The sequence below is a fragment of the Puma concolor genome, chromosome F2, assembly GCF_028749965.1.
Source record: "Puma concolor isolate L17-30 chromosome F2, mPumCon1.1.hap2, whole genome shotgun sequence".
Lineage (NCBI taxonomy): Eukaryota > Metazoa > Chordata > Mammalia > Carnivora > Felidae > Puma > Puma concolor.
This window is the reverse complement of record NC_141684.1, coordinates 49,682,569-49,699,526: the sequence shown is the minus strand read 5'-3', so window position 1 is coordinate 49,699,526 and position 16,958 is coordinate 49,682,569. Positions and strand designations below refer to the sequence as shown.

At 36.3% G+C, this 16,958-nt stretch overlaps 1 protein-coding gene and 1 pseudogene across 6 annotated transcripts in view; both read right to left on the bottom strand.

The window, feature by feature from the left end:
• The window catches only part of RMDN1 (regulator of microtubule dynamics 1), a 61,199-nt gene that overhangs the window by 30,777 nt on the left and 13,464 nt on the right, over window positions 1–16,958 (bottom strand). For all 6 annotated transcript variants that reach the window (XR_015246914.1, XM_086695791.1, XM_086695792.1 and 3 more), the window contains exons 2-4: window positions 11,705–11,822; window positions 3,914–4,010; window positions 1,710–1,869 (exon numbers count right to left, since the gene is read on the bottom strand). Coding sequence is in view for 5 of the 6 variants with exons in the window: in XM_086695791.1 (XP_086551917.1) it covers window positions 1,710–1,869; window positions 3,914–4,010; window positions 11,705–11,822 (375 nt within the window). In the remaining variant the exon portion in view is untranslated. The remainder of the gene's footprint in view (window positions 1–1,709; window positions 1,870–3,913; window positions 4,011–11,704; window positions 11,823–16,958) is intronic.
• On the bottom strand, window positions 8,089–10,027 carry LOC112859381 (L-lactate dehydrogenase A-like 6A; annotated as a pseudogene).

Genomic DNA, 16,958 nt, shown 5'->3' with positions numbered 1-16,958 from the left:
ATGCTAAGTGAAATTAGTCAAAGGAAGACAAATATCATATGACTTCACTCAGATGAGGACTTTAAGACACAGAACAGATGAACACAAGGGAAGGGAAGCAAAAGTAATATAAACACAGGGAGGGGGACAAAATATAAGAGACTCTTAAATATGGAGAACAAACAGAAGGTTACTGGAGGGGTTGCAGGAGGGTGGATGGGCTAAATGGGTAAGGAGCATTAAGGAATCTACTCCTGAAATCATTGTTGCACTATATGCTAACTAACTTGGATGTAAATTTTAAAAAGTAAAATAAAATACAAGTGAAAAGAAAGAAAAAAAATTAAAAATACTGCAAAGAAACAAACCTACAACTATACTTGGACATTTCAACATCCTTCTCTCAATAATTTATACAGCAAGCAGACGGAGTATCATTAAGGATACAGAAGACTCAAACAGCACTATGAACCAACGTGACCTGAATGACATTTATAAAATACTCCCAACAAGAAACTGAATAAGCATTCTTTTCATGTGCACAAAGAAAATTTACAAAGGTGGACCATATTCTGGGTTATAAAACAAATCTCAACAAACTTAAAGAATCCTTATTTTTTATTTTTAATATAAACCAGTATTAATCAGGGAGGGGGTGCTGAGGGAGACTGGCCTCTAAGAAGGGAGCATTTAGAAATGGTGGAGATGGAATTTGGCTGTCACAATGACTTTGGGGGTCTGCTGAGGATAGTCCAACATGATAACATGATGTCCTAATCAAAAGACAAATAATGTCCCCATGTCTCCCTACAGTGTCCATTGAAAAACATTATTCTAAACCAATTAGGAAATTCAGAAAGTAGCAGAGTTACATGTGAAAGTTACACTAGGCCTCAGCTGTCCAGCCACTCTACTCTCACCTCTACATAAAACAGAAATATAATGTGAGGAAAATGAGTAAACAATTGTCAAGTGCTTATACTACTAGGAATAAAGGTATAGGTAATTCATGAAACTATTAACTGTTTAAAAATAAGCATACACAGGGGTGCCTGGGTGGCTCAGTCGGTTAAGCGTCCGACTTCGGCTCAGGTCATGATCTCGCAGTTTGTGGGTTCGAGCCCCGCGTCGGGCTCTGTGCTGCTAGCTCAGAGCCGGAGCCTGCTTCAGACTCTGTCTTCCTCTCTCTCTGTCCTTCCCATGCTCATGTTCTGTCTCTGTCTCTCAATAATAAATAAATGTTAAAAATTTTTTAAAAAGAGGGGTGCCTGGGTGGCGCCGTCGGTTAAGCGTCCGACTTCAGCCAGGTCACGATCTCGCGGTCCGTGAGTTCGAGCCCCGCGTCAGGCTCTGGGCTGATGGCTCAGAGCCTGGAGCCTGTTTCCGATTCTGTGTCTCCCTCTCTCTCTGCCCCTCCCCCGTTCATGCTCTGTCTCTCTCTGTCGCAAAAATAAATAAATGTTGAAAAAAAAATTTTTTTAAATAAAAAAATAAAAAAATAAGCATTCACAAAACTAAGTTATCAACACACTAATAAAGTTAGAATAAATGTTCAAGAATGCAAAGAAAAAACTACATCTTTTTGAACAAATGTTGTAAAAATAAATCTCTTCCCTACTTCTTTAATATAGACAAATTTTCTTTCCCACGTAAATCAGTAATCATAGGTAGGTATAGACTAACGTACCTCTCAATAGATAGTAACAGTTTCATTATATTAAGGACCTCACCTTATGAGCTGCAAAACTGCGTTCATTTTTTTCTAGTGCTCTTTTTGCATACTCTAGGGCTTCATAGACCAAGAGCTTTTTCTCCTCTTCTGAGGTTCCACTAAGCTGAGCTATATCACGTGATGCCCGTGCCAAACGCCACAGTAACTCTGCGTCTTCACTAATTTGAAATAAATATAAAATAACCAGTTTAGCTCAAATGTAAAAATTGTTAAAGGTCACAGCACTAATGAATACATAATGATGGTCTTACAGGTCAGTGAAGATTTAGCAGTGTCAAAAGTCATTATTCACAATGCTATATTCTTTCACACAAAAACTTTATTTGCTAAAATTTCCTACAAAATACTACACATAAATATTAAACTTTCTTATGATATCTAAAATATTAACTTCCTTAGAAAAGACCTTTGTATTTTAATTCTCCAAACGCACTACAAATTCAACATGTAACTTAAGGCTTTGGCACTTCAGACAACTCACTATCTGGTTCAGATAGTCCCATAAAATAAATAAGTTTTATAGACAGGATCATGCTTTAAAAAACAAAACTGCTATATCTGTAGACCAAAATACAGTACCTGGCACACAATAGGCATATGATAAATATGTGTTAATAAATGACTGAATATAACAAAATCTCAAGATAAATCCTATGTTTGCGTGTGTCATCCATTCCATGATGCATACAATATTTCAAGTAAGGGCACTGGACCCCTTGAAGAACTTCCATTTGAAAATATTTTTATAAACTAAGAAACGGTTAATAAATGAAATAGTAACCATAATTAAGAGTTAGAAATATTTTTTAAAACATTAGACTTTTTATCCTTTTTATTAAATGTCTGCCCTTAAGCCCATTATATATTTCTTAACAAAAAATGGTATTCACCTGGGGGGCCTGTGTGGCTCAGTTGGTTGAGCATCCGGCTCTTGATTTCAGCTAAGGTCATGATCTCACGGTTACAGGATCAAGCCCCGCATGGGGCTCTGCACTGACAGCAGAGCCTGCTTGGGATTCTCTTTTTCCCTCTCTTTCTGCTCCTCCCCTGCTCACGTTCTCTCTCACTTACTCTCTCAAAATAAATAAATAAACTTAAAAAAATGGTAGTCACATAAAATTTTGAAACTAAAGGTAGCAACTGTATATCTATAATTAAATATGGGGTAACTATCTTACAGCTTGCTTTTCAAGTAATTACTGAAATGACTATAAAATACCAAACCAGCCCCTACAAGTAACTAAGGGGAACATGGAGAGGAAAAAATGGATCCTATAGACATTTGGGAAGTAAAATTGATGGGTTGTGGTGGAAAACTGGTCTTGGGAATCTAAGAAAGGTAGCTGAAAATGACTCAGTATCTTTAGCTTAGAAGATTAAGTAGATATGTGGTCTGGCAATGCCATTTTAGCCTTATTTAACCTATTTAATAGGGTAGAATCTCCTTCCACTTGAATCCTTCCCAAAACTGACTACATAGTGATACTCTGGACTAAACATGTAATCTAATACTTAAAATGGAAAAAGGAGGCATTTTTAGTTTCTCTAAAAAACTGCTTCTAAATTGATACACAGGGGCACCTGGGTGGCTTAGTCATTAAGCATCCGACTTCAGCTCAGGTCATGATCTCACGGTTCATGAGTTCAAGCCCCGCAATGGGCTCTGTGCTGACAACTCAGAGCCTGAAGCCTGCTTCGAATTCTACATCTCCCACTCACTCTGTACCTCCCCTGCTTGCACTCTCTTTCCCTCTCAAAAATAAACATTAAAAAAAAAAAATTTGAAGTGATACACAGATACTATTCAATGGTGGCATATGATCATCCAAATTCATTTATATCCTATGCCAGTAAGAAATTAACTTAAAAAGATGAGAAATATACAACATAGATATATGAGATAACCATATATACAACTACCTCATATGATCCAAAGCAAAATAACAAATGTAAAAAAAATACTTCAACATTCTACTAGAATAACTATGGAGAATCACCTTTATTAAATCATCGAGATACATGTAGCACTTGTGAATCATTTACTGAAACATTATACTATAAATTAAACACTAAGAAACATTATTTTGCAGTAAATTTTTTTTTAAAAATTATAAAAATTTCAAGCACCAAGAACCATCTTAATTGTTAAATAACAAAAACTTGGAGGAAACCGCAAACCCAAGCCTATCATATATTGCCTACCTTTCCTTGTATTGAGTCAGCAACTGATAAAGTTTTTCTGTTTCTCCACTCTCATATAGGTAGTCTGCTTGTTCAAGAATTTCTTCAACTCTGAACACTAAAAATGAAAAAGACACAATAAAGTAGGTCTTCCCAAGCCAGATGGCAATAATGCTAAGAAACATAAACACTTTCATATATAAGAAAAAGAAATTAGATATAGAAATCACCTATAAAGAAATATCAGAAATTCTGAAGAACCTATATTTAAGTGTAGCAGAAAGAAGTAAATGAAGCTATCGCAGTAAGTGTTTACTGAAACCAGAGAAAAGAAAAACATAGAAAACTTATTGTGGAACTGACTAAATATATTTTTTAAAATGCAATTTCCTGCAAGAAAGTTATGGTACCCTTACCCTACACACACACAAACTCTCTGTTGTCATTGCTAAATACCATCCATTGTTGAAAATGATGATGTAATATCCACTTCCAGTACTGAAAATTATTAATTTGAATGGACTGCACAGTTTCACTAGACTCTATGATCTAACTTATACAGATGCTGTTACAGAAAGAGTCAAATCTGTCATCAAAAACTTACATGAATTTAACTACACAGAGAATCTGAAACTACCCTCATTGGCACTATACACCAACCAATTCATTAACTAGTTTATACATTACTACAAAACATACAAACCTTATAGACAACATGATGCTCTAAAAAAAGTTGATTAGTTCCTGAAAAAAACAGTAAGCTTGAATTTCAGGATATTCCAATTATTACTAAGGAACAACATACTGAATTGTCTTCTAGAAGGGTACAGTATTACTTAGTCCTACAGATAAGCCAACATTTCAATATGTTCAATTAAGTTTATTATTTACCTTAGTATGCTTTAATTGATAAGAATGTATTTGAGGTTTAATTTTTTTAAAAATTAAGCTCTAGACCAGAAAAAAATTTGAATTTGACACTATATGAAGTACTTTTTACTAAGTTAACATCATGATATACTTATAACTAGCTTAAGAAAAATTAAATGAATTAGCAAATTCTTCTTTAATCCTACCTCAATCTGGTTGGGTGTTAGAATTTAATATTCACATAGCTGGTTAACTTTCTTAAGTTTGCTTCCATTTTATTGTATATTTTTATCAGTGGCTGATTGTCCAAATTTGGGTTACAACAACCCAAAGATTTTTTTTTTAAGTAATCTCTATACCCATAAAATCTCTATACTGGGGCTCAAATTCACACCCCCAAGATCGAGAGTTGTGTGCTCTACCAACTGAGCCTGCCAGGCACTCCCAACAACCCAAAGATTCTTAAAAAGTAGTAATCTTAGCATTCTTAGTCAATATTTGTGGTAGGCAGAATAATGGTCCCCAAAAGGTCTACATCTTAATCACCAGAACCTGTAAAAATGTATAGGTCTCATGGCAAAGGGGAATTAAGTTTGTAACTAGAATTAAGGCTACTAATCAGCTAACCTTAAGACAGGAAATGATCTTGGATTAGCCAGGGGGCCCAATATACTCCCAGGAGTCCTTAAAAGTAGAAGAGGAAGGTGGAAGAAGAAAGTCAGATGAGGTATAACAAAGAAAACAAGGCCAGAGTGAAATGATTGCTGGTTTGTAACATGGAGGAAAGGGTTCTTCAGTAAAGGAATGTGGAAAGCCTTTAGAAGCTGAAAATAAGAATTCTCTCCTAAAGCCTCCAGAAAGAAATACAGCCCTGCCGACTCCTTGATTTTAATCTACCGGGAGCCATTTTGGGGACTTCTGAACTACAGAACTGTAAGATAATAAATCTATGTTGTTTAAGGTTACTAAATTTGTGGTAATTTGTTACAGCTGCTGTCACACAAAACTTATACAATATTAAATATACTGATCTGGCATATTTGAATGTATACATGGTATGTGTAAATAGCAAAGCTATATTTAAATCTATTCACTGATTTTTCTCAGACTTTCCAAGAAGACTGATAGAGATTACTGTCCTTAACGTGATCTAGGAATGCTTCAACTCATCATCCACACAATTAAAAGAAGAATGTAGAAATAAAGTTAATAATTTAAAATGATTTAAATCTTTTGTGCACTATTCTTAACTTCTTAAATCACTTACTTCCTATTTCTTTATTATACAGTATAGTACCATAAGCTATAATATCCAGGGTTTAAATATGTTTTTCTTAATTCTTTTTTTTTTCCAATTTTTTTTTTTTTAACGTTTATTTACTTTTTGAGACAGAGAGAGACAGAGCATGAATGGGGGAGGGTCAGAGAGAGAGGGAGACACAGAATCTGAAACAGGCTCCAGGCTCTGAGCTGTCAGCACAGAGCCCGACGCGGGGCTCGAACTCACGGACCGCGAGATCATGACCTGAGCCGAAGTCAGACGCTTAGCCGACTGAGCCACCCAGGCGCCCCTGTTTTTCTTAATTCTTAAACAGAAATTTCTAAAATCATACAGTGTGCAATTTACAAGAAAAAAATGCACTTACTCTGATACTACAGACTCACATAGGCACTAGGGTGGGAGCATACTGTAGACCACTCATATCTGCAAATCAGCTGTGTTTTGTTTTGGTTTTTTTTTACTTGTTTAATGCTCTGTACTTTTCCTGAAAATATTTAAAAATAAGCTATGTTACTGACATAAAGAGACCATATTCTATAAAATGGACTACACTTTTAAAGTAAATTACTTTTCAACTTAATAATGAATATCCAGGATGAACTGAGATATTAATTCAGCTGTACAATGAAATCTTAAATTTAGCCTAAAATGAATATGCACAAGATAATTTTTAGAATTTAAAAAAATGTCACTGATGTGACCTAAGTTAGTAAATTTTGGCTTTCTGGTTTTTCTTGGTACGTGTACTCTTAACCATGTGAGAGGTATCTGGACAAAAACTCTACTCCTCTAAGCAAGCAAAACAGCTCTATTTCTAGAAGTTTCTCCTTATAGAACTTACAAATGAGTATCTAGATTTTTTCAGATACTCTAGGATTTTTCTAGGGTTAGAAGGCTCTAAGTAGCAACAACATCATCAAAATTTAAGGCAAATTTTTCACATCAACAATACTGTGCCTAAGCAGTACTGGATGCACAGTACCTCTTTATGCCCTGCTGTAGTACAATGAAACACAGATGAAGGAGCACTAGCCTCAGTTCTGTAGATTCATCAAAGAGGAATCAATACAGGTATATGAAGAGAGACAAGTGAAGTGATATGACGAATCTTTATTTATTAATGGGCCACTTATAATTATCTTTTAGGTACTTTACAAGTGAACTTTCACACACACGCGCGCGCGCGCGCACACACACACACACACACACACATGAGTACTGTGACTGTATTAGCATATCTTTAGGAGTTTAAAATTTTGTCTATTTTAAGGAAATAATGAAAAACTTTCTACTGGAGTTCTTCAATTACGACCAAGTGGGTATTTGCATTATCTTGTGGTAAATATAGACATTACCATTTTAAAAATGAGTCTCAGAATCCCATCCAAATGAAAGGTCAAAAAAATATATATACCCTTAATTTCTAAAAACATCTCACTTCAGAATAGGATTTTATCCCAGTATACTGATGAGGAAAAAAAATTTTAATTGGCTTCAATGGTGAAGCAGCTATAAAGAGAAGTTTTGATGAGCAGAATTCTCTAAAGATCATTTCCTAAAAAATACAAAGATCACAGCACACCAAATGGGAGTCAGATATATGACAGAGTAAAACTTGTAAGGAGTGATGGAATTAAGACTTTATAGGAACATGAATCATTTTCCAAGTTAAAAGAAAATCTGATCTCTATATTTTATCAATAATTGATTTTTTTCCCCAAGGGCTATGGCCTAGTCTCACAAATTATAATGAGCATGCCAATCAACTAATTATAAAATGACATTTTATGTAAGAAAACAAAGCTAAAGAAAATCAAAGTAGGCTAATATCCATACTCCATATTTTGTATCAACGTTCTAAGTGCTCAAAATATGCTTGAAAACACAGAAAGGATTCTAAAATATAAGGCAGCTTTCATTAAAATCTGTAATAAAGACAATACATTTAGATTTCAGAATAAGTTACACCTTAGAATATTAAAAATTGTTTTTCAAGGTCAAATCAAGGTTTTATTTGGTGTTAGAATTGGAATCAACAGAGCTATTTTTGTTTGTAAATACTTTCATTTTTACATTTGTAGAGGAAGTTACAACTTTTTTTTAAAACAGCATATAAATGAATACAAAATCCAGCCAGAATGAAAGAATTGGTATATACTGGATGAAAAGAACCAGAACTTCTATAACACATTAAACACATACATCATACATTTAGACCAAATAGCAACTACTATATATACACATATATGAATTCAAGTTTATTCAAAAGTTTGATATATAATCCTATAACTACTATCTCTCCATCAATAACTTCATAAGGGTGGCTTTAAATAACTTTAAACCTTGATCTCCTTCTGTATTTCCCAGAGCTTTTCTGCACTCTTTCAAACAGACCGCCTCTTCAGGGGTTTATTTTTAGAACGTTTGCAATACCATCCTCTCTCAGGATACAAAGAACACTAAGGAATACCTTTTCATTTATTCCATAGAGGTCTTTAGTTATGGTGGAAATTGGATGCACTCTCCTAAGATAGTTCAAAACGCTTTCCATTAAATTAACTACAGATAAGCCAACAGCCCAATTAGTATGACATTTCATTTTAACCATCTCGTAACCACAGGTTATCACTTCTTTGGGGACATTTTCCCAGTGCTCAGGATCTTTATCCATTCCAATTTCTGAATTCAGATCCTTCAAGGGGATACCAGCAATGTTAACTCCACTCCACACAGGTACACTTGAGTCTCCATGTTCTCCAAAGATCCATCCATGACAACTTCTGGAGTGGATACCGAGCCTTTGCCCAATAAAGAAACAGAAATGGGCAGTATCCAGATATAGCCACTTCCAATAACAGGGGAAATGCACTCAACTTCCAAGCTACATAAGTTAAGATATCCACTGGACTGGAAACCACTATCATTTTGCACTGGGGACTATACTGGGTAATGTTGGGAATCATTAATTTAAAGAAGGACACATTTCTCTTGACTACATCAAGGCATGTTTGTCCTTTTCCTGGACATGCACCTGCTATGATAATCACTGGGTTGGAGTTTGCACTGACAAGGTAATCTTTGCTGGAAAATATATTTGGCATTTTCATGAAAGAGCTGCCATGTTGAAGATCCACTGTCTCACCCTTCAGTTTGCCTTCATCAACATCCACAAAGGCAACTTCATCACTCAAGCCTTTGAATAAGATGTTGATACCACAGGCCATGCCAACTGATCCAGTTCCTATAATGGAGATCATATTGTGATGAACTGTCTCCTCTGAAGTGAAAGTCTTAGTAAGTTCACACCTGACAGTTATAATCTTGGAGATTGGACTGAAGGACCAGCTGTCCCTAAAGGAGATGCATGCCACCTGGCAGGGACACAGAGCCATCCCTAGGCAAAAGAAATTCACTCCTATGGTGCCTGGTCTCTGGCTTGCCCACAGGATTCCCCCAGCCCAGCTCATGGTGTCTCATGCAAGTAGAGGAAGAGAATGGGGAAAAAAGCCACATCAGTGTTCTTTGAGGCATAACACACTATTTACACACTAAACCCCTAATTCTCCTCCCCCACCCCACCCTGCCAGCTAGCTACTGTGGCTAGGCAAGACCACACCCAGTTTGTGCGACCCTCACAAGCTGTCTAGCACATTAAAATGTTCTTTTTAATCTACTGTATACACAGTAATTTTAAATAAAAACACCTTTGAAAAAAGGGGCTATTACCATTAAAGCTAAAATTAATTTCAGCTTCGCCTCTCAAAGTGCCATATTTTGTTGCTCAGGGAAGCACTACAAATTTGCACTAATTTTCTGTAAGGAAATGGTGCTAAAGCACACTGAAACTGTGACAGATGAAAAAAAATTGATTAAAGTTCTCATTTCTGCTTTGACACTTTGACTTTGAAGAAGTTTTAACTTTGAGCTTCTTTTCAAAAGTTAATACTATAATGGGTGGAGCCTGGCTGGCTCAGTCAGTAAAGAATGTGACTCACGATATCTGGGTCCTAAGTTTAAGCCCACCTTGGGCAGAGTTCACTTTGAAAAAAATAGCAGGGGTGCCTGGGTGGTTCAGTCGGCTAAGTGTCCGACTTCAGGTCAGGTCATGATCTCATAGTTCGTGGGTTCGAGCCCCACGTCGGGCTCTGCGCTGACAGCTCGGAGCCTGGAGCTTACTTCAGATTCTGGGTCTCCTCTCTCTGCCCCTCCTCCACTCATGCTCTGTCTCATTCTGTCTCTCAAAAATAAATAAATATAAATTAAAAAAAAATTTTTTTTAAATACCATAATGGAATACGAACACACACACACACACACACACACACACACACACACACACACACACAGAAAAATCTTAAAACTGCAACACCTCTCAAGGATAAGTTTTAAAAAACTATCATGTCATAATACACTTTTGTCCTAACTACTTTACAAGGTTTCTATGAGAATTGAGGTTAGGGTGAAAAGTCTATGGAATCAAATCCTCTACTTTATCCTTCATAAAAATTATCCATTAAAAAAGGAAAAGATAAAACAAAAACATAGTAATTCTCAATTATTTGCTCTTTTAAAGATAAGAATAGTCATGGGTGAATGAAATCAATAAATAACTAGTAGTTTTTGGCTAATATTCTCAAATTCTTCATCTATCACTTTAAAAAGAACATCTATTCAAAACAAAATCTCTGCTTCCTTCCCCAGTCACTTTCTTGATGATTAAAAGGTGGGGACTATAAAAAATAAAAAGGTTTAACCCATAAATTAAAAGTTTTTTTTCTGGGGCACCTGGGGCAGTCTGTCAGTTAAGTGTCCAACTTTGGCTTAGGTCATGGTTTTGTGGATCGTGAGTTCAAGTCCCACACCAAGCTCTCTGTTGTCAGCCCAGATCCCAATTTGGATCCTGTCTCCCTTTCTCTCTGCCTCTCCTCAACTCCCTCTCTCTCTCTCTCAAAAATAAACAAACATTAAAAAAAGGGGTTTTTTTCCTAATATACTGAAATTATGGCTCTCTCTACATACACAACTGGTTTAATTACATTTAATTTTTTACATATGGCAAGTCTATGTTTACTTATCTATAGAATGCCAAATAAAAAATTTCATGGAATTTTTTTACTTTTCTATCAGTTACTTGATATTTAGTACAAAATTGCATTGTTGGTAAATAAAATACTTCTACCTCAAAGTAATTGGGCCTTTCCTAACTATACCAAGAAGAGTGTAATACCTTGGAATTAAGGAAACAAACAAATCATTGTGTCATAAGGGCCAGATATAGTCTTTGTGGTATATATATCTCTCCCTGACAAATCCCTCAACCGTTTAAAAATGTAAAAAACATTCTTACCCCAAGGGTCCCATAAAACTACAAAGTATTAATAGAGTATTTCTCACTGAAGGAACTCTAATTGCTAGAAGAAATTATATATATATACAGATATATATACATATTCACACAGATATAACACACACAGATACATACATATATATACATACATACACATATATATTATCAGACTAACAAGTAGAGAAAAGCAGAAAATAATATAGCCTTTAACAATGTTAGTTTCATTACCTATTCAAAAACAACTCTAAGTCATTAACAAAATATAAAAAACATAAATAACTCTAAGTAGTCCACATGTTTAGCTTAGGCTTACCTTTGGCTATGGCATGAACCACAGCAGCCTGGGAAAATACTTGATATGCTTCAAAACCCAAATAAGATAAGGCTGAGAATAAAAGGCTTCTTTTGAAAGCTCCTAGGTTTCCCATCACCTATGGAAACAATTATGGTCAGAGTTATCAAACACAAAATTTGCAGGAACAGCTACTCCTAGCAAAAATTACATTAATAAAAAAAAAAATCACATCAATTTTCTCCTACCCCCAAAGCAATCAATCCTAAGCATATTGGAAGTTCAGGGGTACCTGGTTGGCTCAGTCAGTTAAGCGTCCAACTCTTGATTTTGGTTCTGGTCATGGTCTGGCACAGTTCCTAGAGTTTGAGGCGTGCATCAGGTTCTGCACTGACAGTGCAGAGATTGCTTGGATTCTCTCTCTGGCTCCTCCCTGTCCCTCTCTCTCTCCCTCAAAATTAATAAATCAACTTAAAAGAAAAAGAATATTGGAAGCTCAAAATTTATCTCATCAAATTCTTCAGTGAAACTATTTCACAAAGTTACCTTATAGGGAGAGTATATCCTTTTTCAAGAAAAGTTTCTTAACAATGGCTAAGGCTAATGATAGTAACTTATCTAACAATCACAGTTATGCTGGTAAGTGCTGCATTATAAGATCTACATTTCATTTTTAAAAATTTTTTTCAAATGTTTATTTATTTTTGAGAGAGACAGAGACATAGCACAAGCAGGGAGGGGCAGAGAAAGAGGGAGACACAGAATCTGAAGCAGGCCCCAGACTCTGACCGGTCAGCACAGAGCCTGACGCGGGGCTTGAACTCACGAACTGTGAGATCATGACCTAAGCCAAATCAGATGCACACCCAAATGAAGCACCCAGGCACCCCAGATCTATATTTCATTTGAGGAGGCATGGATATTGTAACTGCATGAAATAAAATATAAGATTCTAACATATAAGTACCAATCTTAACAGATGAGATGAAAATTATCAAATATGGTGATTACTACACATAAAAAATGTACATGGCTTTTAAAGATATCTTCAAAAGTGATCCACAAAACCCAGTTTTTTAATTAAACAATGAATAAAATAAAGAGCATATTCAAACATATTTATAAATTAATTTTCATTATTATGGCCAGAATTCTCAAAACCAATGGTAAAGAAAGAGTATATATATGGACATCACTCCACCAATTCTTTGCTACAACAGTTCTTCTCTTTCACATAAATAGTATCATTTTTTCCCTTTCTGTTGATTCATTCCCACTGGTATGAGCCAAGCTATACTATCTTTATAAGTTGTGATTTTCTTTTAAAAATTAAAACTTCCTCTTGAATTCACTTCTCTCTTTAGTCTCATTTCTAACTTCTCTTTACAGCAAAAGTTTTAAAAAGTTGTCTCTACTCAGGGCGCCTGGGTGGCTTAGTCAGTTAAGTTTCCAACTCAATTTCGGCTCAGGACATGATCTCATGGTTCATGGGATGGAGCCCCATGTCAGGCACCACACTAACAGTGTGGAGTCTGCTTGGGATTCTTTGTCTGATTCTCTCTGCCCCTCTCCCTGCTTGTATACGTCAGCGCACTCTCTCAATATAAATAAATATTAAAAAAAAAAAAAAAGTTGCCTGTGCTCTGTCTCCACTTCCTCTCTTCCCATTCACTCTTGAACTCACACAAATCACTTTTATCCCCACAACTCCACTGACAGTGTTCTAGTTAAGGTAACCCAGGATGCAGCTATTTCCTATGGTCAATTCTGAATTCTCAGCTTCCTTGTCCTATCAACAGTATTGGACAGCTGATCATTTCCTTTTTTTTTTTTTTTTTTAAAGTCATGAACGGCTCTTTAATTTTTTAAAGCAACTTTATTGAGACATAAGTGACATAAAATAAATCGCAAACTTAACATGTACAATTCATTAAAGCATGCATATAAACCCATAAAACCATCACTATGACCACAATCAAGATAATGAAAATATCCACTACCACCACCACCCTCAATTTCCTCATGCCTCTTTCTAGTCTATCCAGCCCCTTTCTTCAGCACTTGCTGTGTTCTCTCACTCTTGGAACACTTTCCTCTTGGCTTTTGGATACTACTATCATTATCTGCAGTTTCAGCAACTGCTCCTTTGCTTTGGTTGGTTCCTCATTAGCCAGGAATATTCTGGGCTTAGTCCCAGATCGTTTCTCTACTTGTTTCATTTTGGTGATCTCATGTCTTTAAATACCATCAATGTGTTAAAAACATACAAACAAAATATGAAGTCTGGATGACTCCTCTGAATTTCAGAATCATGCATCCAGCAGCTTAATCAACATCTACCTCCACATGAAGTACAACAGGCATCTCACATTTATAAGCTAAAACAGCTACTGCTTCCTTTAACTTTACCCACCTTACAACTTCCCTTTTCAGGGTAAATGGAAACTAGAGTTTCCATTCTTCCAGATGTTTAGGTTAAAAAAAAAAAAAAGCCAACAAAAAACCTTGTAGCCATTCTAGAGTCTCTCTCATGACTCACATCTGACCCATATTTTAACTTCTCATAAGGATGTAGGACAGGAATGAGGAATCCAACATACTCCAATTTGCTGAGTGCTTTGTTTACTTTTTTGAGCATGAATATTCAAGATACTGCACAAAACTGGATTCAAAACAAAAAAGCAAAATAGGAAAACTGAATTTGACAAAGTTACAATTTTAACATTTAATTTTCTGAGTTAATTCATATTTACCAAGGAGAAGCAAGATGGGGTTAGGGACACAGGGTATGGGGAGTGAGTGTGTATGGTGGTAGTGATACTTAGAAAAAGAAGGAAAAGACTAAGATTTCATCAGTAAGTCTCCTAGTTCCCTATTTTTACTGCAGATGTATCACAAGGTAGAAACATTTGCAGAGATTATTATAACTTGAGAAAACTAGACATTTACAGTGTTCATCCTCATGCTGATGTCATGCTCAAGAAATAATATTCTAGCTTTCTGAGAGGGGAGAAAATGCAGTATTGGGCAGCTGACATTTATATTTCTTACTGTAAATTAATGAAGTGACAGTTTACCAGTTGTACTCTTTTACTAGTTTGGTTAATGTGAAGCAGCTCTCTGCTCATCTGTGAGAAAATAGATAAAAATCATGTTTCTGGAACTAAAAAAAAGTCAATTAAAAGAATCAGGACTCAGTGGCCCCCTAAAGACACTAACAACTTGTGAGACTCTGAGACAGTTAGAATGTGCCATTTTACTTTGCACCTCCAATACTCTGTACAATGCCTTTCATATAATGAATTCCCAAAAAATATTTATTCAACCAAAGAAGCAGGCTATGTCCTAGATAGATCTTTTCTTCAACATTGATTATACTAAGTTCAAGCTAGAAGGAATTCAAAAATACAAACTCATCACTAGATAGAAAGGAATGTGTGCCTACCATATCTCCTTGTTTTCTTCCTAATTTCCTGTCAGCTCCTCCTCCTCTTAAATGTTGGAATTTCTCCATAGTATGTACGAGGCCTTCTTCTAGTCTTACTAGAAAGTACTTTCAACCTCTACCATGTCATCATTTACAACTATATGCTAAAGACTCCTGAATCTGTATCTCCAGCTCAGACTTCAGAAGGTAAACACCAGACCTATCAAACTACTGTCTATTCTATACGTCAACTTGGCTATCTCATGACAGTCACGTTAATTAGCCCAAAACATAGCCCAAAACATCTCATCTCCCTCTTTACCTCTCCAAATTGCTTCTGTCCTCCTATTCCAGCAAATAGCGTCACCATCTATCTTGTTGTTCTAGCCAGAAACTTGAAAAACTAACTCGACTCCTTCCTTTCAACTTCCACATCAAAGCTATTTTTAGGTCCACTAAGTTCGCATCCTTAATGTACTTTGAACGCATCCACTTATTTCCATTTCCATGGCTACCACTAAAGTTCAAACTACTACATTTCTCACCTGTGCTATAGCAATGATCACTTATCCGGTGTACAGAATACACTCTAACCTATCCATTCTTGGTCCTAGACAAAGTTATTTTTTGCACAAAAATCTGATCAAATAATTTCCCTGTTTAAAACTTTTTCATGGTTTCTTATAACCTTTAGAAAAAATTAGGGGTGCCTGGGTGACTCAGTCGGTTGAGCATCCAACTTTGGCTCAGGTCATGATCTCATGGTTAGTGAATTCGAGCCCCACGTTGGGCTCTGTGTTGACAGCTCAGAGCCCGGAGCTTGCTTCGAATTCTGTGTCTCCTCTCTCTGCCTCTCCCCCACTCACATTCTGTCTTTCTCTCTCTCTCTCTCAAAAAATAAATAAACATTAAAAATTTTTAGAATAAAATTAGAAATACTTAACATCATTAATAAGGTTTTCTGAATCTGGTGTGGTAGGCAGCCTCTAAAGCAGTCCCCAATGGGCCTGGTTCAAGATGGCAATGTAGAAGGATCCTGAATACATGTCCTCTCACAGACACACCAAATCTACAGCTACAAGTCAAACCATTTCCTCTGAAAGAAACCCAAAGATTAGCTGAGTGATTCCTTCACGCTACACAAATGGGGAAAAAAATCCACATGAAAATGAGGAGAGGTGAAACAAAATCTTGCTATAAACCCCAACTGTGGTATGCTAATCCACAATCAGAAGGGAACTCACAATCCCAAGCTTCTCCCTGAAGAGAATTTGATAACCACATCAGGTACCCCAACTTTTAAGAACTACACCCAAGAGACAAGCCTCCAAACATCTAGCTTAGAAAGTGAATGGAGTTCACATCCATGAGATCTACAAGACTATATATGGGTAACCAAAAACAGTTCTTAAAGGGTTTGTGCAAATTCGCCCACCCCAGAGCCTAGCACAAATGCAACTAATTGAGAAGTACCCACACTTTCTGTGAAAAAGGCTTACTTGTGTATCTTAAAACTTCAGTCTGAAGGACAAGCATCTAATTTAATACATATCTAGAGGCCTTCAACAATTTCCTCCAGAGTCCTCGGAGGAAAGATGCAATCATCGTGCTCTCCCTCTGCTGTGCTCCAGGTCACTGGGATCAACTGAAAAAGATATGTACACTTCTAGTACCCCAGCTTCTTTTGCAACTTCCACTTAGGGGATGCCACTTGATTGCCTGGCTCTGGTGGCCAACGGGGCTTACATTTGCGGGCATAATAGGATTTCAACAAATACTAAAACAGTTCTTAACAGGCTTTCCCCAAAGCCGCTGCCGCCCCCCACCCCCAAACCAGGGCACAGCAGA